The sequence below is a fragment of the Microcaecilia unicolor genome, chromosome 2 (assembly GCF_901765095.1).
Source record: "Microcaecilia unicolor chromosome 2, aMicUni1.1, whole genome shotgun sequence".
NCBI lineage: Eukaryota > Metazoa > Chordata > Amphibia > Gymnophiona > Siphonopidae > Microcaecilia > Microcaecilia unicolor.
In genome coordinates, this window is record NC_044032.1 from 112930201 (window position 1) to 112956424 (window position 26224).

Here is a 26224-nt window from a genome sequence, read left to right on the forward strand (position 1 = left end):
ATATAAATGTTGGTGGGTTTTATATTTAATGCTGGTGTACATCAAGGTGGGGGGGGGTAGAGATTGGGAAGGTAGGGGAGATGGCTACAGGGATGATGTGATGGGGGAAGGGTAGGGCTGATGCTGGGCTACAGGGATGGATGGGGTTAGGGAAGGGCAGGGCTGATGCCAGGCTACAGAGAGGGATGGGGGTTGGGAAGGGCAAGGCTGATACTGAGCTACAGGCCAATTTCAAAATTTGGTCCTCTATTTTCAATTGATGAGGATTAATCTGTGTTCTGCATGTGACCCAGGTGAGAGATTCTGCTGGCATATGGTTTGTATGGGATCTGTATCAGTCTGACTTGTCTGTTTTGTTCCAATGGAACACATTGCTGTTGTGTATATTATTTTATTTATTGCATTTGTATCCCACATTTTACCACCTCTTTGCAAGCTCAATGTGGCTTACAATACATCATGAATAGTGGAAATAAGAAGAGAATAGACGTTTGGTATTACAGAAGGATTTTGGGTTACATGATAATGAAAAACATAAAGGTGCTGTTATTGGTATTTGTGTGTTCAGAACTGGTGGGGTCAAAGTTTGCAACATAGGTTCCAAGTATGTATGTGGTTTATGTTGATGCAGGACAACTGCTGGGCAGACTGTTTATTAAAAATCTGTCATCAAGTGCACTCTAAGGCATTATTTAAGAGTATCCCAAGAAACACTACTCACACCCATATACATAGTGCCCAACCCATATTAGCTCTGGGCCCACCCAAAATGTTAGGTCTGGCTATGCCAGTGGATTATGCTGGTTACAATTTTAATATTCATATTGACCTTATTAATATTCATATGGACCTTATTAATATTTATATTAATATTGAGCTATAGGGGCTACTTTTGGGTGTGAAAGGTTTCGCCATCTGGCAACACTGCTCCCACTCCTAGCGTTAGGAATCAGGTACCAAAGCGCGGGAATCAGTGTCTGGTTTTGGATTTCGCTTATTGTCAAACACCCTTCTCACTCAACCACACATCTGACAGAGCATTTGTGACCCCTAAAGCGTACGGTTTTCCGCTGAAACGCGGCCCGTGTCATGTGTTTTTAACTGTTGGTGCTTTGGTCAATAAAAGAGTGATTTACACTTCTTTGCTGTAAGTTCTTTTGCCCACCCCTACTTTGCTTCTTTTTTTTTTAATTAGGAACACTCTTTCTGTTGTTGAAGGCTGCCGAACACTGCTGTGTTTTCTGGCTTCTTTTGGAAGGAATTCTGAAGTTGGGAATGATTCGGAATGGAAAGCAGCTTCTCCTTCTCGGGCTGTAAAACCGCCAGCCGGCAGGGGGCGTTGCTCCCGTTTCCTCCTGTTCTCCGTGTGTGTGACTGTGTCTCTGAAGCCATCGCTGCTGGCTGCCGCTGCTTCCAACCAAGCTCGGGCTGCCGGTGACTGAGGACGTGACACGGGGAGCGCTGGTGTCGGGCGTGCGGAGGGAAAGAGAGTAGAAGCCGTCGGCAGAGCCGGACGCCGCAGCGGGGAGGCTCTGGTCTTTCTCCGGAGCGCTGACGTGGCTCTGGGGCCTGAGAGCAGTGGGCATGGGGCGGTGAGACGGGCTCGGCATGCCGGGAGAGCGCCGCTCGTGAGCCCCGGGACTGCTACAGGGCTCTGGCTACGAACCGGTGGCTGGGACCGGAGCCATGGAGGAGAAATATAGCAGCAACGTGATAGCCAGTGGCAGGCTTGGGCCTGTGGATGTCCCGAGCTCCAGGTGAGAGCACCCGGGGGAAACTTGCCTCACATTCCCCTGTAAACCTAGAATCTCCAGAGAAAGCGCTCTCCGCATCTCCCCATACACTCAGGGGGTCTCCAAACACTTAGAACCTGTGGAGAAAGGAGTCCCCATGTACCCACTTCATCCACAGCCTCTAGAGAACGGGTTTCTAGTTCAGCACTACACCCAGAGCCCCTAGAACAGAAGTTCTTAACCCAGTTTTCGTGGGGACACAACAAGCCAGTCTGGATTTTGAAACATGCACAATGATTCTACAAGAGACGAATTTTAATGCATCAACTCCATTGTATGCAAATCTATCTCATGCATATTCATTTTGGGTATTGTGAAAACCTGACTGGTTAGGTGTATCCTAAAGACTGGATTGAGAGCCTGTGCCCTAGAAAGAGAAGTTGATACCTACCCCCCCCCCCCAATGGCCCCAGAGTGCCTGAAAAAGTGATCTCCACATTCGCCAGTACACCCAGAGAATGGAGTCCCCATATACACCAAGTGCCCCCAGAGAAGCGGTCCCTACCAGTACACCCAGAGCTCCCTCTTTCCCCAGTGATCCTCATGCTCCTAGTGTCTCAGAAGAAAAGGATATCCACATCACCCTTGTATACCCATGGAACCCGGGTCTCGCACTCACACCAGTGTCTAGCTCTCGGGGTCAGGCATCCTCGACCCAGACCACAACATAAGTCTTTTTCTCTTTTCTTACTCCTTGTAGTGAACTGAATGTGGGCCGGGGCTGGATAAAATCTGGTAGGCCCTAGGGTTTGAGCCATCCTCTTTTTTCCTGCTTTATTCTTTTAGTTCTGAGTCAGTCATGCTCTCTCACACAGTGAAAAACTCCAGTCTAGGATTTTATGAAACACAACAGGAATTTGACTGAAAATGCTATAATAGGTAGTTCAAATCCAGATTAAGACAATTAATGTGTAATCCACTTGATATATTTCTACAAATGGTCACAAACTAATTTAGGGATATGGTGTAAATCCTGTAATCCAATTTGTAGATCTCATAGTATAATACATATTTACAACTTCTCCTGGCCATTACTCAACCCTTTTGGGTGAAACAACCAAAGGCTGTGCCTGCAGCACTAGTGCAACAAGCGATCTTCCTTTTGGACCAGACCTCCCTGTCTGTCCACACTCCTCCAAAGGAGTTCTTCTCCAAGCTACCACATTTGACTCCGAACAGGCTCTTTCCTGTCCCTGTTCCCAGGTTGGGAATGGGATCCCCTGCTTCCCAAGTGTAGCACTTCTCCACTTCACAGTTACTGCATTCGCTAGCAGAAACCTCTCCTTGGTTCAGCCTTAATTTATTACTCCCATCCAGGACTCCTCCAGGATCCCAGTGGGAGTAGAGGCAGCCAAAGATCATGTGTTCTCCCCAACAACTTTATTAACTTCAAACTCCTCCCCTACTTCCGTACAAGCATTAACATTTTCCTCAGCACTTTCCCACTTTCAAATCAGTTTCCCTCCCCTCCCCAGTGAACTATAGGGAGGGGTTGCCATCACTTACACCCACATCACTCTCATATACCCAGAGCCCCAGGTAAAAGAAATCCCCTCCCCTCTGCTGGCTTTCTTTCCCAAAATATCCCTTGCCAGGGAGCCTCAGAAATTTGCTCACTTCTCATCTTTTTCTTTCAAATGTTTTATCAGGCTCTAAGTGTTCCATTGTAAGGTTTATCCCAGTGTTGCACCATTTATTTATTATTATTAGGATTTTATACCCCCCTATAAAGAAAGGCTGGATACCCTTAGATGTGGGTGGCTGTTTGGAGTTTGATGTCCAGTAGTTGTATGATACACTCTAGAAAGCATAGGATAAGCATAGAGAATCGTTAGTTACCAAAAAGTAAGAGGAAAGCCAGAGACCAACTGAGGTCCATGACTATGCACCCAGGAATGAATGGATTAGATGGACCTAATCATCCTTATCTGCTTCCATGTTTTTCGTTTTGATGTCAGAACTAGGGCTAGAAAGAGAAAGTGGTAAACTATACCCATCGATGTTTGATACTGCAAAACTCAACAAGGTTACTGTACATCACCTTGAGTAAATTCCTTCAAAAAGACGGTAAATAAATCCTAATAAATAAAATAATAAAAACTAGAATTTTTATTCCAGTAGCAGGAAGTGTTCAGCTGAGATGTCAGTGACCCAAAACAGCTGTCATTCTCTTCCAGTGATTGCTTCCTAGAAGACAATATTTCTCAGGCTTTTCTTAAAAGGTTCATCATAATCAGAGATGAAAAATGAGTGTCTAAAATTTGGTACCTGCCACTAGAAGAAGTGGTGCTGACTGAGACCAGAAGAATGAGTGACAGCCCTCGGGGGGGGGGGGGGGGGGGGTCAGAGGACTAAGCCTCCAAGACTAGATGAAGCAGGGGTGTCTGCTTCCAGAGCTGAGAGGAGTTGTTGGGCTGCAGAAGAAAGGAGGGAAAAAAAAAGTGAGAAGAGAAAATGAGAACAAAAATGTTAAAAAGAAAAAAAACTATAAAAAATGTTCTCCTGTCTCATAAGAATTTTGTCTTGTGCCTTATATTTTCTTTGAATGGTTTCACCCTGACCTTAACTAATCCATCATCTAAACAAATTGGTTCTTCAAATACACAATTTCAGGAGAACTAGGGATTTTAAATTTGCAAATGCCTTCAGCTGTAACAACAATGATACTCTGCTCCTAAATCAAAATATGAAGAAAGATTTTGTTGAAACTTTTTTGAAAGGGAGCTCCATACTGGATATAAAATTGTATAAAATAAAGTATAGTTTCTGTCCTCAAAAGACAGTTAATGAACCCAATTTGATGATCCCAGGATCTGAAGTGCCCTGAGCTGGGGATTGATTACATGGCCATAAAAGTTAGAGTTTAGGGCAGGTAGTAGGTTTAATTGCCGAATTTTCTGTAGCCTAACCATGTATGTGTTAGTTCTTTATTTTTCCCTTGTCGTTACAGCTCACTGACATTTTTTCTTCTGTTACAGGTTGACTAGATATATTGTGTTGCTGTGTGTCACAAAATTCTTAAAGGCATTAGGAGTCTTTGAATCCTACGATCTTTTAAAAGTAGTCCACATTGTACAGTTTATCTTTATATTAAAACTCGGGTAAGTGTGCCTTAACAATTGAAAGTTCCACTTTAGCAGAGCTGTTCTGTGGTGTATATTGTATGGTGTTCCAGTTGAAAAATTCTGTGGTGAGGATTGAGTTCTCGGGCACAAGCATATGGAGAGGAAAAATTACAAATGTCCTAAGGAACTGTTTACTAATGCTAGAGACACTCGTAGGAATATATGGGTGTCTCTAGCATTAGCGCATGCTAAAAACGCTAGCATGCCTTAGTAAACAGCATCCCTAGTAACTTCGGTGTTACATGCACATGCCCTTGATTTTGTAGGGTAGTAAACCTTTCTTTGCTGGTGAAGGTGAAATTGATTGTATTGCTATTCTGGCCCCTTTCTTTTTAAACCCGGAACTATAAGGAAATGCAAAAGGGGCACAGACTACCCTCACTGCTATTTTTCCCCCTTTTGTTTTGTTTTTAAAAAAATTGTTAACTGCTTTGCTGCATCTGTTTCAGTGTGAATGCAGTGTATCAATCTTTTATAAATATATATAGAATATAAATGCTGTACTAGTCCTACCATGCCATGGGAATTTTGCACCATTGTAGCCCTTTTCTTTGGGTGATGATTGTTGTAGACATTGTGAGCTCCTTTTCACAGAAAAACATCTAAAAAGTGGTATAAAGTAGCCTATGGATGTTTTTCTCACAAAAACTTCTAAATCAGTATTTTTGAAACCTATTTTTAGATGTTTTTGTATGAAGTCTGAAACTGAACATGGCCAAGACTGAACTTATTGTTTTCCCACCCAAACCCACTTCTCCTCTCCCTTCACTCTATCTCAGTTGATAACACCCTCATCGTCCCCGTCTCATCTGCCCGCAACCTCAGTGTCATCTTTGACTCCTCCCTCTCCTTCTCTGCGCATATCCAGCAGATAGCCAAGACCTGTCGCTTCTTCCTCTATAACATTAGTAAAATTCGCCCCTTCCTCTCCGAGCACACCACCCAAACTCTCATCCACACTCTCATTACCTCTCGCCTTGACTACTGCAACCTACTCCTCACCGGCCTCCCACTTAGCCATCTATCCCCCCTTCAGTCCATTCAGAACTCTGCCGCACCGTCTTATCTTCCGCCTTAATCGATACACTCATATCACCCCTCTCCTCAAGTCACTTCACTGGCTTCCGATCAGATATCGCATACTACTACTACTACTATTTAGCATTTCTATAGCGCTACAAGGCATACACAGCGCTGCACAAACATAGAAGAAAGACAGTCCCTGCTCAAAGAGCTTACAATCTAATAGACAAAAAATAAATAAAGTAAGCAAATCAAATCAATTAATGTGGACGGGAAGGAAGAGAGGAGGGGTAGGTGGAGGCGAGTGGTTACAAGTGGTTACGAGTCAAAAGCAATGTTAATAGGTGGGGCTTTCAGTCTAGATTTAAAGGTGGCCAAGGATGGGGCAAGACGTAGGGGCTCAGGAAGTTTATTCCAGGCGTAGGTGCAGCGAGACAGAAGGCGCGAAGTCTGGAGTTGGCAGTAGTGGAGAAGGGAACAGATAAGAAGGATTTATCCATGGAGCGGAGTGCACGGGAAGGGGTGTAGGGAAGGACGAGTGTGGAGAGATACTGGGGAGCAGCAGAGTGAATACATTTATAGGTTAGTAGAAGAAGTTTGAACAGGATGCGAAAACGGATAGGGAGCCAGTGAAGGGTCTTGAGGAGAGGGGTAGTATGAGTAAAGCGACCCTGGCGGAAGATGAGACGGGCAGCAGAGTTTTGAACCGACTGGAGAGGGGAGAGGTGACTAAGTGGGAGGCCAGCAAGAAGCAGATTGCAGTAGGCTAAACGAGAGGTGACAAGGGTGTGGATGAGGGTTTTGGTAGAGTGCTTGGAAAGAAAGGGGCGGATTTTACGGATGTTGTAAAGAAAGAAACGACAGGTTCTTGGCAATCTGCTGGATATGAGCAGAGAAGGAGAGAGAAGAGTCAAAGATGACCCCAAGGTTTCGAGCTGAGGAGACAGGGAGAATGAGAGAGCCATCAACAGAAATAGAAAACGGGGGGAGCGGGGAGGTGGGTTTGGCGGGGAAAATGAGAAGCTCGTTTTGGTCATATTTAATTTCAGGTGGCGTTGAGACAACCAGACAGCGATGTCAGACAAGCACGCTGAAACTTTGGTTTGGATGCAAGGTGAGATATCAGGGGTAGAAAGGTAGATTTGGGAGTCATCAGCATAGAGATGGTAGGAAAGCCATGGGATGAGATTAATGAACCAAGGGAAGAAGTGTAGATAGAAAAGAGGAGGGGACCAAGAACAGAACCCTGAGGTACGCCGACAGGCAGAGGGATAGAAGTAGAAGAGGATCCACCAGAGTGAACACTAAAGGTGCGGAGGGAGAGGTAGGAAGAGAACCAGGAAAGGACAGAGCCCTGGAATCCAAGTGAGGACAGGGTATCGAGAAGTATGCTGTGATCGACAGTGTCAAACGCAGCGGAAAGATCAAGAAGAATGAGGATGGAATATTGACCTCTGGATTTAGCCAGTAATAGGTCATTGGAGACTTTAGTAAGCGCAGTTTCGGTTGAGTGGAGAGGGCGAAACCAGATTGTAGTGGGTCAAGAATAGCATGTGAGGAGAGAAAATCAAGGCAGCGGCGGTGAACAGCACGCTCAAGTAATTTGGAGAGAAAAGGAAGGAGGGAGATGGGTCGGTAATTAGAGGGACAAGTAGGGTCGAGTGAAGGCTTCTTAAGGAGAGGTGTGACCACAGCATGTTTAAAGGCAGTAGGGACAGTTGCAGTGGAAAGTGAGAGGTTGAGAATGTGACAGATAAAAGGAGTAAGAGTAGGAGAGATGGCATTGAGCTCTCTGGTACCAGCATCTCAAAAAATTAAAGAAAAAAGTTCAGCCAATTTTATTTATCCTGATAATTTTCGGACTTATTCTGCCTTTGATGTGACTGCAGATAAATGTGAACTGCACTTTCATGTTCCTGGGGCAGAAACAGTTCTAAAAGGCAATTTTTGAAGCTGTACCTAGCTTATAGAATAGTAGTGCTTACATATGTGATTGGCATCAATAATTGGCAGTTACGTGTGTAAGTGCTGGGTGTGCCATAAACAGTATGTTTAAATTGCTTAGCATGCAGTTGTCAGGGGGCGTACATATGGGTAAAGCATGGATGCCTTGCCAAGCAACATGCACAACTTGTACAATATTCTCAGTTGTGCATGATGCACTTACACCAGCCGTTTGCCTGTTGTAAGTAGGCATGCCTACCTTTTGGTACACCAATGCAGCTTTGTGCAGATATTTATTAAAAGCTTAGCCATACCTTTTGGTCATTATGGAATTGGCGCTAAGCTCCCAACTTTGTGGCACTTAAAGCGAGGCACCAATTTATGGAATTGCTGCCATAGAAAGCATTTATCCAATATCCACTTAATGCTAAAATCTGACTTTATCCCCAGAGATGTATGGATTAGAGAGACTTCCCAGAATTGTACTAATCTGATTTTTGGTGCTATTGTTTCTCTTCTGAGATCAGTTCTTAATCCCACTTATTTATTTTTTCTTTTCCTTTTCTTAAATTTACCTTGTATTAGTATTGTACCTGCTGAGTTTGATCTTCAGCTGTTGGTACTGTATTCATAGATGGCAGCATCACAATGGAATTGTCAAAATAGAAGCAGCTTTATAAACTTTGAATGTTAATACTACCTGAGAAAAGAAACAGACAATATAGCTTTAACCTCCCTGCTTCTAGATCTCCTGCTTACTGGATTTACCTTTGAGCTGCTTTTTGAAATACTTTTCTATTGGAAAAACAGCTGATTTTAAGAAAATAATTTTTGAGAAAATGATGACATATATCTTGAGTTTTGTGAAAGTACTGAACTGGTGTGACTTGGCACAAACTCTCCTTCACATCCCCTGCATTCATGGGAATTTGTGGAGTTATAATATGGAACAAAACAAAATCCAAATTCAGAAAGCCGCAACAGGTGCATTCCACACAGGAAATTTTCCATGGAAGCAGGTAAAAGGTGCACGCTGAATACAGCATTTTCAATGCATCCATATACATTCACTACTTGTGCGAAGCAACGAAAGAAAGCAAAAAAAATTTTAAAACACCATTTTGGAAATGGCAAGTGCTTTTTTCTGTTCCCTAGCCTAAGCACACCCATAAAAAGGACCTTTCTTATCTATGTATAAAGTACCTGCTGCGTGGAACCCTTAGGCATAGCTTGCAGCCACATTGAAAAGAGAAGCAGTTTTCAGGGTAGACAATTTTACCCAATTGAATGTATTGGAAAATTGCACTCCCTATGTGCATGAAAAACGATTTACTTTTTTGTGTGTGTTTAAGATAGTTTATAGTATTAAGGCTCTTGGGATAGATTTTCCAAAATAAGCTCAGTGGGTTTGATAACACAAGTACATTTAGCCACATAACCTTTATGGATTTTCAGTCACAAAATGTATCTAAACTTGTGGCTGAAGTTCCCTGAGTTCAGTTGCACCTTATTTTGGTTCACGTAGAAATAGCAATTTAAGTACCTGCTTATATTATCTAGTTGCAGCTTCCCTCCTCTCCCCCCCCCAAAAAAAAAAAAAGCCAGAATTTGTTATGAGTATATGTGTGCATGCATTATGTAATGTGTGTGCACTTTTTACTCACTTTGCAGAGGTACATTTTCCATGGTAGGATATACCTGCATAACTCTGAGTAACAAGATATATCCTAACTAACCTTTTGAAAATCGAAAACAGTGTGTGCTGAAACCACAGTCTGAAATTTTTCTTAGTGAATCATCTGTTTGTTTGTTTTTTTTTCTCTCTGAACAGGTCTGCAATCTTTATGGTTTTGTTTCAAAAGCCATTTTCTTCTGGGAAAACAGTTACAAGACGCCAGGTGAGTGGCAGGAATAGGTATAAAAAAAGATGGGGGATTTTTGGTGTATGTGAGAGGGGTATTTTGTCAAGTGTATCATTCCTGTGGATCCTGCAGTGACATATGGTGGGCTACTAAAACTGATCTATTTTGGTGGCCACTTGCAGGAAGTGATTGCTTTGCATGGAGCTGCCATCTAGCATAATAGAATTCTCCAGAGTACTTAGTGTTTCAATTTCACTTTAAGTGTGTGATGTATTGAATGTCTAGAGAGAATCCACAAAAGTGGAGAACTCAATAGATCCCACGAGGCGTAAAAGTAAAAACAAAAAAAGTGGGAATATAAAAGCCAGGCTATCCAAAGATTGGAACCAAACTGAAATTAAAATAACCAGCGTTTAATAATTTTCAAACAAATATTAATAAAACAATTACACAAATATTGACTCGACACAACGTTGTGTTCGGACGGATAGGCCTACATCAGGAGTCTTATGATAAAATACTGAAATGAGAACATCAACTGATATAATGATTGAGTCTCAAAACATAATAAGTGAAGGATTCCAAAAATAAAAGAACTGCAGACAAGTATTGTAACGCTTTTGTGAAGTTTCGCTGTGACAGACAGATCATTTGCACAACGGTCTTTTTAAAGACCACTTGTTAGGTTATGTCTGCAGTTCTTTTATTTTTGGAATCCTTCACTTATGTTTTGAGATTCAATTATTATATCAGTTGATGTTCTCATTTCAGCATTTTATCATAAGACTCCTGATGTAGGCCTATCCGGCCGAAACACAACGTTGTGTCGAGTCAATATTTATGTGTAATTGTTTTATTAATATTTGTTTGAAAATTATTAAACGCTGGTTATTTTAATTTCAGTGTGGTTCCAATCTTTGGATAGCCTGGCTTTTATATTCCCACTTTTTTTTGATGTATTGAATGGACATTTCAGTATTACAGTGTATCTTTGGGAGCTGACAAGACTGAGGGGTTGTCCTCTTTCTAAGTTGCCATTGCAGTTTTTCTGCTTCTTGTACTCTGCCACAAATAGGTGAAGAAGAGTTTTACAAATGTCATTTTTTAGATGAGATTTACCGCCATCGACTCTTAATTACCTAGAGTTCCCAAGAGTCCTCACTTGAGGAAGGAATTTCAGCTCCTGGAAGCCAGTCAAAAAAAAAAAAAACACTTTTTTTTTGTTTGTTTTTACTGATTTTTATTGCTATCCAAAAGTGTTCTCTTGTTTTCAGATAACATTTTGCTTGGTTCAGTACCCTTTAATAGAAAAGTCATCACATTCAACTACTAGTTAGTCTCTTATAATTTGTCATAGGCTGGCAAGTCTATGCTTACATCTGCTTTTACAGTATGTCTCATCAGCTAGGAATCTGTTTGGATTCGTACCCAGAAGACAAAATGCAGAATCATACTGTTCTTTGCCTTTTGGACTATTGAGGATGAGCATTGCTACAGCCATCTCTTCTAGAGCAGAAAAGCCAGACCAGCTAATTTTAATGTTCCATATTTATATTAAAATTAAGAGTTGAATCTACTGCAGACAGATAACATAGGAATAGAGTGAAACATCGTAAGACACCAGGCAGTCATATTGTCTCCATGGACTTTGAAATCCTGAAACAATTCCAGGACTTCTGTGTCATACTTTATTCTAAGGAGATAAACCAACCACCCCCCCCCCCCCCCCCCCCAGCTCACATAGGGCCTCTTTTACCAATCCGGACTAGCGATTCCCACGCAGCAATTCTGATGAATGGGCTCGGTCAATATTGCCGCCCCAGGAATCACTAGTGCGGTTTAGTAAAAGAGGCCCATAGCCAAAAAGGAAACTAAGGTAGACTTTCCAGACCTTATAGATGCACAAAAAGTGCCTCGAACAGCCCGGAAAGAGGCAAAAAGCTTGCAACCTTTAAAGACTCTTCTGTTGAATAAGGCACCAAGACAGGATGGCTTTTTAGTTGAATGTAGAGCCTTTTCTGATACGCATGTTCCTAGATTACAATTTCTGTATAAGGAATATTGAAAACTAATGGTCAACTAAGGACCTTTGAAGAAGCAAAAAATAATAGTCATTCCAAAACTGGGTAAAGATCCAACATCTATTAGTAATTATCAACCCATATCATTAATGTGAAATGTAAGGTGTATTCCAAGATTTTATTTGTGAGTGACATTGCCAAAAGGTTAGAAGGTAAAGTTTGCCTTTTTGCGGATGATACTAAGATTTGTAACAGAGTGGATACCCAGGAGGGAGTTGAAAACATGAAAAAGGATTTGCGGAAGCTAGAAGAATGGTCTAAGGTTTGACAATTAAAATTCAATGTGAAGAAATGCAAAGTGATGCACTTAGGGAGTAGAAATCCACAGGAGACGTATGTGTTAGGCGGTGAGAGTCTGATATATACGGATGGGGGGAGAGGGATCTTGGGGTGATAGTATCTGAGGATCTGAAGGCGACGAAACAGTGTGACAAGGCGGTGGCCGTAGCTAGAAGGCTGCTAGGCTGTATAGAGAGAGGTGTGACCAACAGAAGAAAAGAGGTTTTGATGCCCCTGTATAAGTCGTTGGTGAGGCCCCACCTGGAGTATTGTGTTCAGTTTTGGAGGCCCTATCTTGCTAAGAATGTAAACAGAATTGAAGCAGTGCAAAGAAAAGCTACGAGACTGGTATGGGATTTGCATTACAAGACGTATGAGGAGAGACTTTCTGACCTGAACATGTATACCCTGGAGGAGAGGAGAAACGGGGGGTGATATGATACAGACATTCAAATATTTGAAAGGTGTTAATCTGCAAACAAACCTTTTCCGGAGATGGGAAGGTGGTAGAACGAGTGGACATGAAACGAGATTGAAGGGGGCAGACTCAAGAAAAATGTCAAGAAGTATTTTTTCACGGAGAGAGTGGTGGATACTTGGAATGCCCTCCCGCAGGAGGTGGTGGAGATGAAAACGGTAACGGAATTCAAACATGCGTGGGATAAACATAAAGGAATCCTGTTGAGAAGGAATAGATCCTCAGAAGCTTAGCCGAGATTGAGTGGCAGAGCCGGTTGGGGGAGGCAGGGCTGATGGTTGGGAGGCGGGGCTACTGCTGGGCAAGACTTCTACGGTCTGTGCCCTGAAAATGGCAGATACAAATCAAGGTAAGGTATACACAAAAAGTAGCACATATGAGTATCTTGATGGTCAGACTGGATGGACCATGCAGGTCTTTTTCTGCAGTCATCTACTATGTTTTAGCAAGAAGGCTTAGTAAAGTATTAGCTGCTCTTATCCATAATGACCAACATGATTTTATAAAGGGTGGATAAGGCTAGAACATTCTGTGACATTGCACAGCAGCAGATGCTCCACTCTTTGCTTTGTCCCTTGATGCCAAAAAAGTATTCGACCACATAGAGTGAAGCTGCCTGTGGCAGTGGTTTTCAAAGTCTGAACTACTTTTGATCCAAATGAGCTTGAAGGAGAGCCGCCAAATATCTTCCCATGAAGACTGAAACTCTGCTGATCAGTGTGTGTTAATGACATCCACTCAGCCAACCTTCCTTCAAACCTTTTATTAGGTGTATCCTCAAGGAGGTGAGCATTTTCAAATACTTTCTCTTCATCTATTGAGAAATGCCTTGTCCTTCAAGCATGTGACTCTTCTACCCATTTCCATTCTGAGTTTGGGCAGAGAGGCAGAGTGTAGCAGAAAAAAATCAGAATGATGAGGGTCGCCCCAGAGGTCTCCAGGTGCCATCATTGGCCCCCATGCCTTGCACTGAAGAACACTTGCCTATGGAGTGGTTCAGTATAGGGTTGACTTTTATTCAAATGGTCCAGTTACTGTATAGGATCCTTAAGCCTTGGCTCGTTGTTGACACCATCTTAGATGGGCTTTTCACTCTCCAAAGAGACAGGCAACAGGGATGTTCCCTCTCCCTGCTTTTATTTAGTATAATCTTAGAACTCTAAGATCTCGCAGTTAGACAACAAGACATATAGGGAATTAAGCAGGGTCAGCAGTATTATAAGCTTTCAGTATACATTGATGATGATCTGTTTTATATTGAAGTAGATTCTATTCCATTATTGACAAGTTCTCCCTCATTGCAGGCTATAAAATTGGTGAAAATGTTAAGCTCTTCCTTTAAACATACACTTAGGGAAGATGTTGTATGTTACTTACTTTGGAAAAGTGATTTTCTAAAATATTTAAGAAGTCTAGTATGGTAGTACCTGTGAAGACACTGACAAAACAATGTAGATCATATATGTGGACTTGTGCATGAACTAACTACAAAATGGTCTTCCCCTTCATTTATCCTGGTGGCAGCATTTAAAATCTATTAAAATGCTTATTGCTCCTAAAATAATTTACATACTGAACATGCTGCCTGTGAAAATTCTTATGGAATGAGAAGAGTATCCAGGGTAGCTTTAAGTAAACTTAAATTTTGTAAGTATTTAGGTGGTGGTAATTTTTTGGACTTTCAGAAATATGTGGCCTTTTTGCTTCACAAGGCAGCTGATGGCTTAAGTCTTCATAGGGACTTAATATACCACCTTTCTGTGGTTTTTTGCAACTACATTCACAGCTGTTTACGTAGTATATGCAGGTACTTATTTGTACCTGGAGCAATGGAGGGTTAAGTGACTTGCCCAAAGTCACAAGGAACTGCAGTGGGAATCGAACCCAGTTCCTCAGGATCAAAGTCTGCTGCACTAACCACTAGGCTACTCCTCCACTCATAGCAACAGAAACAGAGAAGCTATTCTGGTCATGCTTAGCAGAAAACCTATTTTATCCTTTTCCTCTTCGTTTTTTTTTCCAGCTGCTATAGTGCCACCTAAGTACACTGAAATTATTCCCGTACTGGCTACTATTTTAACATTTTGAGAATTGAATTCAGTTTTGGATTGGGAAGGGCTAAACACCCCCACCAATGTAGTTCCTATTTGAAATAACCTAAGCTTGGATTTAACAAGAGCACACTTAATTGGAAACTTTGGCAAATAGCTGGGGTTTGGACATTGTGGCAGCTACTTATGGTTCATACATTTTTAAGACTTTTATTTGAAATTTCATATACATGAAAACAAGTACTCAAAAAAAACTTTTTTCCAGATGAGCCCATACTAGTGGGATTATAAACATGATGACAAATAAGAGACAAATGGCCCATCCAGTCTGCCCATCCACAGCAACCACTATCTCCTCCTTTCCTTAAGAGATCCCATGTGCCTGTCCCACGCTTTCTTACATTCTTCATCTCCACCGGGAGGCAATTCCACGCATCCACTACCATTTCCCTAAGAGATCCTTTCCATGAAAAAGTATTTCTTTAGGTTACTCCTAAGCCTATTACCTCTTAGCTTCATCCTGTGCCCTCATTCCAGAGGTTTCCTTCATTTGAAAGAGGCTCACCTCCTGTACATTAATAACAGAGATATTTAAAAGTCTCTTTCATATCCCCTCTTCCCGCCTTTCTTCCAAAGTATACTTATTAAGAGCGGTAAACCTGTCCCCATTCGCTTTATGAAAGAGACCACTGACCAGTTTTGTAGCCGCTGTCTGGACCAACTCCATCCTGTTTATATCTTTTCATAGGTGTGATCTCCAGAATTACACACAGTATTCTAAATGGGTCCTCACCAGAGATTTATAAAGGAGGAAAGCAGAACATAAAAGTAAAGGAAATAAGGGCAGTCAGAATATCCACAAAAGCTGGAACCAATATGTAGACCTTTTTATAGTAATCTGCACCTAGAATCCTGACTAGCAACCTAAACAATCTTATCTCATTTCTCTGTTGAGCAATAATCTGTCAAGCTGAGTAGAATTTTAGAGTATATAACTAGTGTTAGTGTTTTAAGACTTTTTTGCACAATTCCAACAGGAATTTAATCTGCCAGATGCGCAGTATTTTTCCTGTATACTGTTGCAGCTTGTCATATCATAGACTTGACCTTAGTCGATGATTGGCTTTTAGAGAACACAGTAAAGATTTTGGTGTCTTTGCTTAAACACAGTTCTCTATCAGAGGGTAAAGACCCCTTCTGATAATGCCTGTGTAGGGCTAAAGAGGGTTTGGGAAAAAAGAATATTATTGGACTGAAGGACTGGGAGAATTTCTGCTCCTTCAAAGTGCATGTTTTGTTGTCTGCATCTATCACTTAGTACATATTTTTTCTTACACGTTGTATATAGTGGACCCCACTTAAGCTCATGAATGTGTCAGCAGCTCAATAGTATTAGAGAAATAATATTTATTTATTTATTTGTTGCATTTGTACCCCACATGTTCCCACCTATTTGCAGGCTCAATGTGTCTTACATAGTACCGTGAGGTAGCCACCTCCGGTGATGAAAGAAATGGAGAGTGATGTTGTTACAGACACATTAGAAAATTAAGAGAAGAAGAGTGATATATTGTTCATTGCAGGTTATGGTTTCGTTATGTTGTTGAGTTCAGGTATTTAAATTGGATCAGTAGGGTATGCCTTTTCGAACAGATCGGTCTTTAGTGATTTCCGGAAGTTAAGGTGATCCTGCATTGTCTGTATGGCTTTCGGTAATGCGTTCCATAGTTGCGTGCTTATATAGGAGAAACTGGATCTGTAAATTGATTTGTACTGAGTCCTTTGCAGCTAGGGTAGAGAAGATTTAGGTTATGTTCGTGATGTTCTAATTGTGTTTCTGGTTGGTAGGTCTATGAGATCAGCCATATAACTCGTGGCTTCGCCATAGATAATCTTGTGAACCAGGGTGCAGATTTTGAAAGTAATACGTTCTTTGATTGGGAGCCAGTGCAGTTTTTCTTGTAGGGGTTTGGCGCTGTCGAATCGAGATTTACCAATTATAAGCCTGGCTGCTGTGTTTTGAGCAGTCTGTAGTTTCTTTATGAGTAGTTCTTTACATCCCGCATAAAGTCTATTGCAATAGTCGGTATGGCTTAATACCATTGATTGTATCAGGTTGCGGAAAGTTGCCCTCGGGAAGAATGGTTTCACCCGTTTAAGTTTCCACATTGAGTGGAACATTTTCTTGATTTTCTTGATAAAGACAAAGGCTATACACTGCAATGTTTACATGAAACTTTCATAAAGAAATTAGAAATAAGTAAATGTATTTGTAACTGTAACCTTTAGGATGAATGGGACACTGCCTTATTCAGTGATACATTAGTTCACACAATTCACCGCTTGGTATCCTCAGGGGTTAAACTGAAAGGACAAAAGGGTAAACCCATGGGCATTTCCCAGATCTACTACCTCTCTAAAATATTACCTCTCTAAAATATTCACTTTTTAAATTCTTTACTTTCTCATCTTGTAAATGTTTCTCCGGCTGCTACCACAAGAATGATTCCACTTCAGGAACACAGGAAAATGGCGCTACTGCTAGAGAACACTAGCGCATGCGCTCTACTTATTTCCCCTACTCTTACGTATCATCACCAGATCCACCTCCCAGACCCATCAATCTACTCTATAATCCTGCCCAGTCTACCTCTTTATTTAATCCCATTGGGTGTACTGTGTGCCACTCATAAACCTCTGTTCCATACACATCATTCGATGTAATATATCCCCTCCTTGTTCCAATTTCAACTGTACTAGTACAACAAGTTTGAAATCAGATAATTCATGATGGGCAGATATCCAATGGTCTACCAAAGGCGCTTCAATTTTAGACAAACGGATGTTACTTAAATGTTGCGCCATGCGCAATTTAGCTTTTTTTTACAGTTTGCCCAATGTACCAAAGATTACAAGGTAATAACTGCATTTCAAGATATAACCGCATAGATCACCAAACCTGAATCACAATTGGTTTTATGTTTTAAATAAAATTTTATTTATTTAATTTGATTCGGTATCCACACCCATTTGACTTCCCATACATAAGGGTAATATACGCACCCATGACATTTAGTGTGTCCGCCTTCCTCATAGAATGCATGTACTTCTGTTTTTAAAAGTTCCCCCATATTGCGTCCTCTAGTGAAAGCATATCTGGGCTTTTCTTGAAATCCATCCAGTATACCTAACAGCCAGTGCTTATTTATGATATTCCATATTTCAAATATTCCCGGACCATTAGGCAATATACAGGTCACACGATTGTCTTTTTTCTCATGTTCTTTATTAGATGTTAACAGCCACTGGCGTTGCACATTATAGGCTCTTTTATATGCCCTACGAACTATTTTTTGAGGATATCCTCTTTGATGGAACCGATGTCTCATATCCTCTGCCTGTATTTTAAAGTCTTCTACTTTAGTACAGACCCTCCGGACTCTCAACAGTTGGCCTATCGGTATGCTATTTTTTAGCGCCCTGGGATGAAAACTTTGATAGTGGAGAACTGAATTAGTCAGTGGGTTTAGTATAGATCTCAGTACTAAAATTTCCTTTACTATATTTAATCTGAAGATCTAAGAAGTTTAACTTCACTTCCTCCCACACGACTAGTAAAAGAAATGTTGCAATCCACCTGATTGAGATAGAGAATAAATTCTTGCAGCTCATTATCTTGCCCCTTCCATATCAAGAGCACATCATCAATATATCTGCGCCATATAACTATGTTAGACCAATATTTACTGTGAGTAACATATAGTTCTTCAAATCTGGCCATATTTGAAGAACTATATGTTACTCACAGTAAATATTGTATATTTAATTTAAATGCAGGTTTACACAATAGTTTGATGTACTTGCAGCTGTTAATTATGCACTTTAGTATTGATATTTTAGGAATTAGTATAGTGAATGTATGTGATGAGTGGAAGAAATAGGGCATAAGATAAAAGGGCAAAATATTAAAGTTTAAGCATTTAAGTAGTATTATATGAATGGTAAAAATTAAAATAATAATTTATTGAAATTTGCACATGGTGTTACGTGTTGTAGTACTTATAGTAACAAAAATGGATGAGATAAATTTCAATGTCATTATGGATTCCCCGAAAACCTACCCAATTTGTTAACCTGGAGGACCAACTGTTCTAAACCCTCTTTAAATCCAGCCATATTATTGCCATCACAGTTTGCTGAGATATCACCAAAAAAACAAAAATCAACTAGTACAGCAGGAATCGGTTTAGTTGGATTTTTTCCCATGTATGTTTATAGTAATGCATCTTGTCTGCAAGGTTATGTAAAACGAGATGGAAAATGAGTAACCAGATGTAAGTAGATAGGGGTTTCCATGAGCTCAGTAGTATTTATTTACTCAATGCGGTGTACAGTAAGAATAAAACATAAGCAACAGCAGTAAAAAATATTCAAATAACATAGTATACTAACAATGCCAACACAATACGTAATAAATCATTTTATTAGACAGCATAGGATATAAACAAAGATGGAACATATAGATAGGTAAGAGTTTAAGAGAGTAAAAGGAGTTAGAAAATAAGGGGACTAAAGAAAGTTGCAGATGAAGTCAGAGAGGTGATTAAATATTATCTCAGGTAGGATAGAAGTGGATACACAGAGGCCTAGCTATGAAACCTACAGTCCATGGCGGAAAAAGAGGTTGTGAGCCCTCCTTTACCCAAAGAGGCAAGCTCAACCTATGTCCCAGACAGAATGCTGTGCTACTGTATGGTCTCAGGTAGTAAAATGTACTTTGCATGCAAAATAGTGTAAAACACTTGGAAACATGCAAAAATACCAACTTATTTATTTGTTATATTTATATCCCACAATTTCCCACCTATTTGCAGGCTCAATGTGGCTTACAAAGTACCGTAAAGGCGTTTGCCATTTCAGTTGATAACAAATACAAGATCATGTTGTGGTCAGATGAGGTAGAAGTGAGTCAGACGTTAGGGGTCAAGGGGAGAGGATAGTATGTTGTCCAGTACGATCTTTGATTATGTTGTGTTGCTGGGTGTGGGGGTTTATGTTGGATTGGTGGGGTAGGCTTTTTCGAAGAGGTGGGTTTTTAATGATTTCCTGAAGTTTAGGTGGTCATATATTTTCCCTTCATATGGGAGTCCATTCCATAGTTGTGCGCTTATGTAGGAGAAACTAGATGCATAGGTTGTTTTGTATTTTAGCCTTTTGCAGTTTGGGTAATGTAAGTTTTTAGGTATGATCGGGTTGATCCGCGTTTGTTTCTAGTGGTAGATCTATGAGGTCTGTCATGTATCCTGGGACTACGCCGTAGATGATTTTGTGTACCAATGTGCAGATTTTGAAGATGATCCGTTCTTTGGGAGCCAGTGCAGTTTTTCTCGAAGGGGTTTAGCGCTTTCGAATCGTGTTTTACCATATATCAGTCTGGCTGCTGTGTTTTGGGCGGTCTGGAGTTTTTTTGTGAGTTGTTCTTTACATCCCGCATAGATTCCGTTGCAGTAATCTGCATAGCTTAGGACCATTGATTGTATTAGTTTACGGAAGGTGTCCCTCGGGAAGAAAGGTTTTATTCATTTAAGTTTCCACATTGCGTAGAACATTTTCTTTGTTACGGTTTTTACTTGGCTCTCGAGCGTGAGGTTGCGGTCAATTGTGACTCCGAGTATTTTTAGGCTGTCTGAGATAGGGAGTGCGTGTTCTGGGGTGTTTATTGTTGCAAGTTTGTAATTATTATGTTAGGATGAGAGGATAAGGCAGTGTGTTTTTTCAGTGTTCAGTTTCAGTTGGAATGAATTTGCCCATGAGTCCATGATGTTCAGGCCCTCATTGATTTCATTAGTTATTTCAGTCAAGGCATGTCTGAAGGGAATGTAAATTGTAACATCTGCATAAATGAATGGATTAAGGCCTCGATTGGATAAGGACTTTGCCAGTTGGATCATCATCATGTTGAAGAGTATTGGTGATAATGGTGATCCTTGAGGTACTCCGCAGTCTGCTTTCCATGGTGATGATATGTTTGAATTTGATTTTACTTGGTATATTCTGGTGGTTAAAAAGCCTTTGATCCAAACTTTCAGGCATTTTGTGCTTTTTTGCTCACAAAGTTCACTTTGGTGAAGTCACTTAACCAGAGTACTCTTCACATTAATGGACTCGTACAAAGCTGTCACATGAAAGTTTTTTTTATTTAATTTGACATTAGCTTTTCAATGCAAATTCATGCAAAGCTACTCCTTAAATCAAAAATAGTGAAAACAAGCATGCATAAAGGGGCCAGTTTCACAAACAGACATTTCTAACTTTAGAACTATAGTTTATATTTTTCAGAAATGAAGGGGACTAAAAGTCCCCCTTTGCATGGTGACAGCCTTCATAGTTCGATTCAAAGATACCCCAAGCTTTTTCTGGAGGTCTCCAATCTCTAGTGTCCAGTGGCCCCAACCCTACCCACTAGCTCTAATCTAGATCATAAATATAAACAGAAATGTTCTCCCAGACCCCTCCTCAAGGGGTCCTCATGCCTATGGTGGTCTAGTGACCACAGGCCCAACATGGGGCATAAATAGAAAAAGTAAAAACAGAAAGCAGACACTGGAGGTCCAAACAGGTCCTTTATTTGTACAGACCCGCCGTGGCCATGTTTCACCAATTAAGGCTGCATCAGGGGTAGGATTGAACCTGCTGCTCCACTTCTGTGAAGGAACCACTACTGAAGTCATCTTGGATGATCAGTTGTACTATCTGGGTTAAGCCTTTTTTATGTCCCTGGCTAGCCGTTTTATATTACTACCCCTGATGCAGCCTTAATTGGCGAAACATGGCCACGGCGGGTCTGTACGAATAAAGGAACTGTTTGGACCTCCAGTGTCTGCTTTCTGTTTTTTCTTTTGTCACTGCTAGACACTCAGCGCCTCTTTGCTATTCCAATAAATGGGAAAGTGCCCCGCTCTTGCAACCCCCAACTCATCCATGGAATGTATGGGACTTTGGGGGCAGGGAGTGATCCACATTCTCTCCTGCTTCAAAAGCTCCCTCAAGGAAAATAGCACACCTGACTGCTAGCAGTAGTCTCACATTACTACTTTTAGAGGTCAGTCCGCCAAACAAGGAAGCGCTCCTTTTTTTAGCAACCTGACCTCTAGCAGTACTACCACAGGCAATGCCATTTTGACAAAGGGAACCTCAAAGGCAACTGTAAATAGGGATTGCTCCTGCCTCCAATGTCCTCTGGATTTGGACTGGGTAAATCATTATCTTAGGGGAGAAGCAGGGCCTGCCATCAATTTATTTGGTTGAAATTGCAGGGTCTTGAGGATGAGGCTTTTGGATGGAACTTTTTTCTGTTTAGGCCCTGCATCATCTCGGGGGTCAAGAGACCATTTGACGTCCCTTATGTTAGCATTTATACTCTCTTTCAGGGCTAGTGAGGGGTAGACTCACTAAACACCAGGGATCATAGGCCTCCTGTGAGGATGTAGGGAGGAGGCTCCAGTTTGGACCATAAAGAAAAAGGATATGATTGTGCCTCTTTACAAGTCTCTAGTCAGGCCTTATTTGAAGTACTGTGTTCAGTTCCGGAGACTGTACCAGTCTGAACTTTTTTTTTTTTTTTACTGGCACCTTCCAAAGGATATAAACCAATGCTTGTCAATCTTTTGTGACTGTGACCCCATGATCATGGCCAAATAAAATAGTGTTACCACCCTAGAGACGTAGAATAATGATAAACCTACAGGGACCCCAACCAAGGTGCAACCTCAAATGTGGCTTTGTATCCTAACCCACAGTGCAGCTACTAAAATGATAGTGGTTTTTGTCATAAAGTGTATGGGGACAGACTTAAAAGATTAAATATGTATACCCTGGAGGAAGGTGGGATAAGAAAGGAAAGAAAGCTCTGGAATGAGGGGTAATAGGAGAAGGTGAAAGGGAGAAGACTCAAATAATCTAAGGAAATACTTCTTTACTGGAAGAGTGACGCATGTGTAGAACCGCTTCTCAGTGGAGGTGGTGAAGAAAAGGACAGTGTCCAAATTCATGAAAGCATGGAACACGTCCAGAGGATTTCTGAAGGAGATAAAGGGACTACAGAGCTTGGTAGTTGGTGTGGATGGGAAAACTGGTTGGGCCATATGATCTTTTCGTTTCCATTTTTCTCTGTTTCATTGAGTATACTTTAAATTTAAACTGCTCCTGCACAAAGGAAAACTATTTTGAATGTAGTCCTAGCCAGGCATGTATGAAGTTTCTGACTGTGGAAACATGCAAAAAATTTCTTGAAATGTATTTTGTGAGGCAGATGAGCCTAGGAGCTCAGGTGTGTCCCATAGCCAGATGTCACACAAAATAGAAACTGACCCGCAAACATGAGACCCTTCCTTAGTGTCAGCTCCAGACCATTTTCTCCGAATGGGTGTATGCTCTCCTACCAGCAGATGAGGAGACTGAAACAAACTAAAGTGCTTACACTTGGTGCTGTGGAGCCCTGCACACTTATTTCTCAGGGCCCCATGCACAAAACTTACTGGGCTACCACCATGCGTTTTTGACCAACTCCTGCTGATTTTGTGAATATGGTATTCAGTAGGCGATGCACAAAGGGGTTCTGCAAACAAGTAGATTAATATTTAAATGTGCATTCCATGGGATGCACAGCCATTTATGAGCGATACAAGAAAAGAGCCTGCGTACCTTTTTGCTGTAGAAATTTTATGGGAGGCCTGGAGCAGCTGTAGCATGTATCTTCTCGGCAAAGCAGTCTGCTGCATAGCATCGTGGAGGCTGGCTGATCAGAGATGTGCCCCTGGAGTGGTCGGCCGCGAGAGCTGGGCTGGGCAATGGGGTAGGGTTCGAAGATCGGGCTCCCTTACGATCCACGCAGGAATGCCTCCCTGCCCGAGATGAAGGGCAGTAGATGTAAGCGGTCATGAAGCCCTGCACCAAGCCCAGAAAGTTCCCCTGCCTCTTGCCCTCCATCCAACATTTTCCTCAGGAGAACCCACTTGCAGCTAGCCTGTGTGATGGCAATACACACACATGCAGATCCAAGGGTTACAGGAGGAGCAACCGGCGGTGTCCTAGAAGGGAGATCCAGTCCATAAGAATACGTGCCAGCCTCCTAAGGTTTTCCTGTACAAAGAGGACCTTGGGGAACTCGTAGAGGTGTAGTGGCAGCAGCTTGATGCTCCTTTACGCACAGCAAGGGCTATGGCCCGCTTGTATCATTTTCCTGTGGAGGATCAAGGCCATTTTCGGGTAACCAGGGTGGATACCTTGGTTGCAGCGGTGACTAAGAAGACGGTAGTGCCTGTAGAAGGGGGTGCTGCTCTCAAGGATCTGCAGGATAAGCACCTGGAGGCACTTCTGAAGAAGTCCATTGAGGTGTCTGCCTTGGACTTGCAGGCCGCCATCTGTGGTGGATATTTGGTGAGGGCATGTTTTTCTTTGGGCAGAAAACTTCCAGATGCACCAGGAGAGTCGTCTGAGGATCTGGCTAATTTTTAAATGGGTATGGCTTTTTTGTCTGATGTCCTCTATGATTTGGTCTAGGCCTGAGCTAAGAATCTGGTGCTCTCAGTGGTGGAGCATCGGTTTTTGTGGCTCAGCGAGTGGTCAGTGGATGTGGCGTCCAAGGTGCGCCTAAGCCAGTTGCCCTTTCAAGGCTCGTCTCTCTTTGGGGAGGACCTTGAAGTTGGTGAAGGATTTGGGTAAAGTCCAAAGTGCTGTGGTTACCAGAGCTTTGAGCATGCTCTGCTTCCTGAAGGGCCTCCTGTGGTCATCTACAGGATGTCTGTCGCTCTCATTTTCCCTGTTTTTTCAGGCACCTCATGGGGTTGGGCTCGTACTCAACCCTTTCGGGTCTTTCAGGGAGGATGTTGCAAAGGCCGCAACGGATCCCTTGGAACCTCCAGTTCTTCCTGTCCTGCCTATTGAAGGTTGGCGGACCCAGCCTCCGGTTCTTCCAATTGGGGAGCGCCTACAACACTTTCATCGGAGGTGGGTCCACATTACTTCAGACCAGTGGGTCTCGGACCTGTTGCAAGTCTGTTACCTGCTGTTGTTTTTCAAGACCAGTTTATCCTCTCTGCTTGTAGTTTGCCACAGAAGGCAGTGGCAGTCATTGAGACCTTGCATCGTCTGTTGGCGTTTAGGCCATTGTTCAATGCCACCGGGTGAGAGAGGTTCTGGCAAATATTCCATCTGTTTTATGGTGCCCAGGAAAGAGGGTTCCTTTCTTCCTATTTTGGACCTCAAGAGCGTCAACAGGGCTCTCCAATTCTCCTCTTTCTGTATGGAGATCCTGAGATCGGTCATTGTACTGGTACGGTACACAAGGGTGAGTTCCTCACGGCTTTGGACCTCTCCAAGCCTTATCTCCACATTCCCATTCATCCAGACCATCTCAGGTTTTTGCGCTTTGCGATTCTCAGATATATTTTTAAATTCCAGGCCCTACCCTTCGGGTTGGCCATGGCTCCCAGAATGTTTACCAAGGTGTGATAGTGGTGGTGGCGACCCATCTCATCAAGGAGGGTGTTCTGGTCCACCCCTCCCTGGACGATTGGCTGATCCAAGCTAGATCCTGCGAGTTGTCCTTGCAACATCTCAGCTGGGTGGTCAACATGGCCAAGAGTCTGTTCCAGCCCACCCAGACCCTGGAGTATCTGGACGTTCAGTTCAACCGGCCATGGGCAAAGTGTTTCTGCCCCACCAGCACATGCGAAAACTTCAGGCGCAGGTGTGGAGTCTGACAGGTCGCCATGCCCTATCCGCTTGGGGCATATTGCAGGTCCTTGGTTTCATGGCGGCAACGATTGAGGTGGTGCCATGGGCAAAGTCCCATATGCACCCACTGCAGCAGTCCTTGCTCTCCCACTGGTCACCGATGTTGGGCAATCTTCAGATTCAGCTTCACTTGCCATGGGCCGTACAGTTCAGTTTACTCTGGTGGTTGGATCCGGATCGGTTGTTGGCCGGTATGCCTCTGGAGACGCCGAACTGGATCCAGATGATGACGACAGGTGCCAGCTTTCTTGGTTGAGGGGCTCACTGTGTGGGTCTGCTGGCCCAGGGCCGATGTTCATCGGAGGAGGCTCAGTGGGCCATCAACCGTCTGGAGACCAGGGCCATTCAGTTGACTTTGGAGGCTTTTTGGCCCCTTCTGGAGAGCAAAGCAGGCAGAATTCTGTCAGACAATGCCACAGAGGTTGCGTATATGAACCGTCAGGGGGTACGAAGAGTAAGGAACTGACGCTTGAGGCAACCAAGTTTCTGACCTGGGCGGAATCTCATTTTCTTCAGGTCTTGGCTCAACATATGACCGGATTTTCAAATGCACAGGTGTATTTTCTCAGTTGGATCCTTCTGGATCTGGAGGAGTGGTCCTGTCTGAGGAGGCTTTCTGGTCTGTCTTTCACCAGTGGGGGTGCCAATCATGGACCTCATGGCCACAGCCAAGAACACCAAAGCTGTTTGGTTTTTCAGTCGCACGAAGCATCCGATGTTTTTGTTGTTGTTATGATATTTATATCCCACATCATCGTCTTACAGATTAGCTTAACATTCAAAGTATAGTT

The 26224-nt window shown here is 42.4% G+C and overlaps 1 protein-coding gene across 1 annotated transcript in view; it reads left to right on the plus strand.

Moving 5' to 3' along the window:
• The first annotated feature begins 1357 nt into the window (after positions 1–1357).
• SLC30A5 (solute carrier family 30 member 5) overlaps positions 1358–26224 on the plus strand; it is a 165811-nt gene continuing 140944 nt past the window's right edge. Inside the window, exons 1-3 of the mRNA XM_030193218.1 lie at positions 1358–1757; positions 4772–4894; positions 9717–9783. Of these exons, the coding sequence (XP_030049078.1) occupies positions 1687–1757; positions 4772–4894; positions 9717–9783 (261 nt within the window). The 5' untranslated portion in view covers positions 1358–1686. The remainder of the gene's footprint in view (positions 1758–4771; positions 4895–9716; positions 9784–26224) is intronic.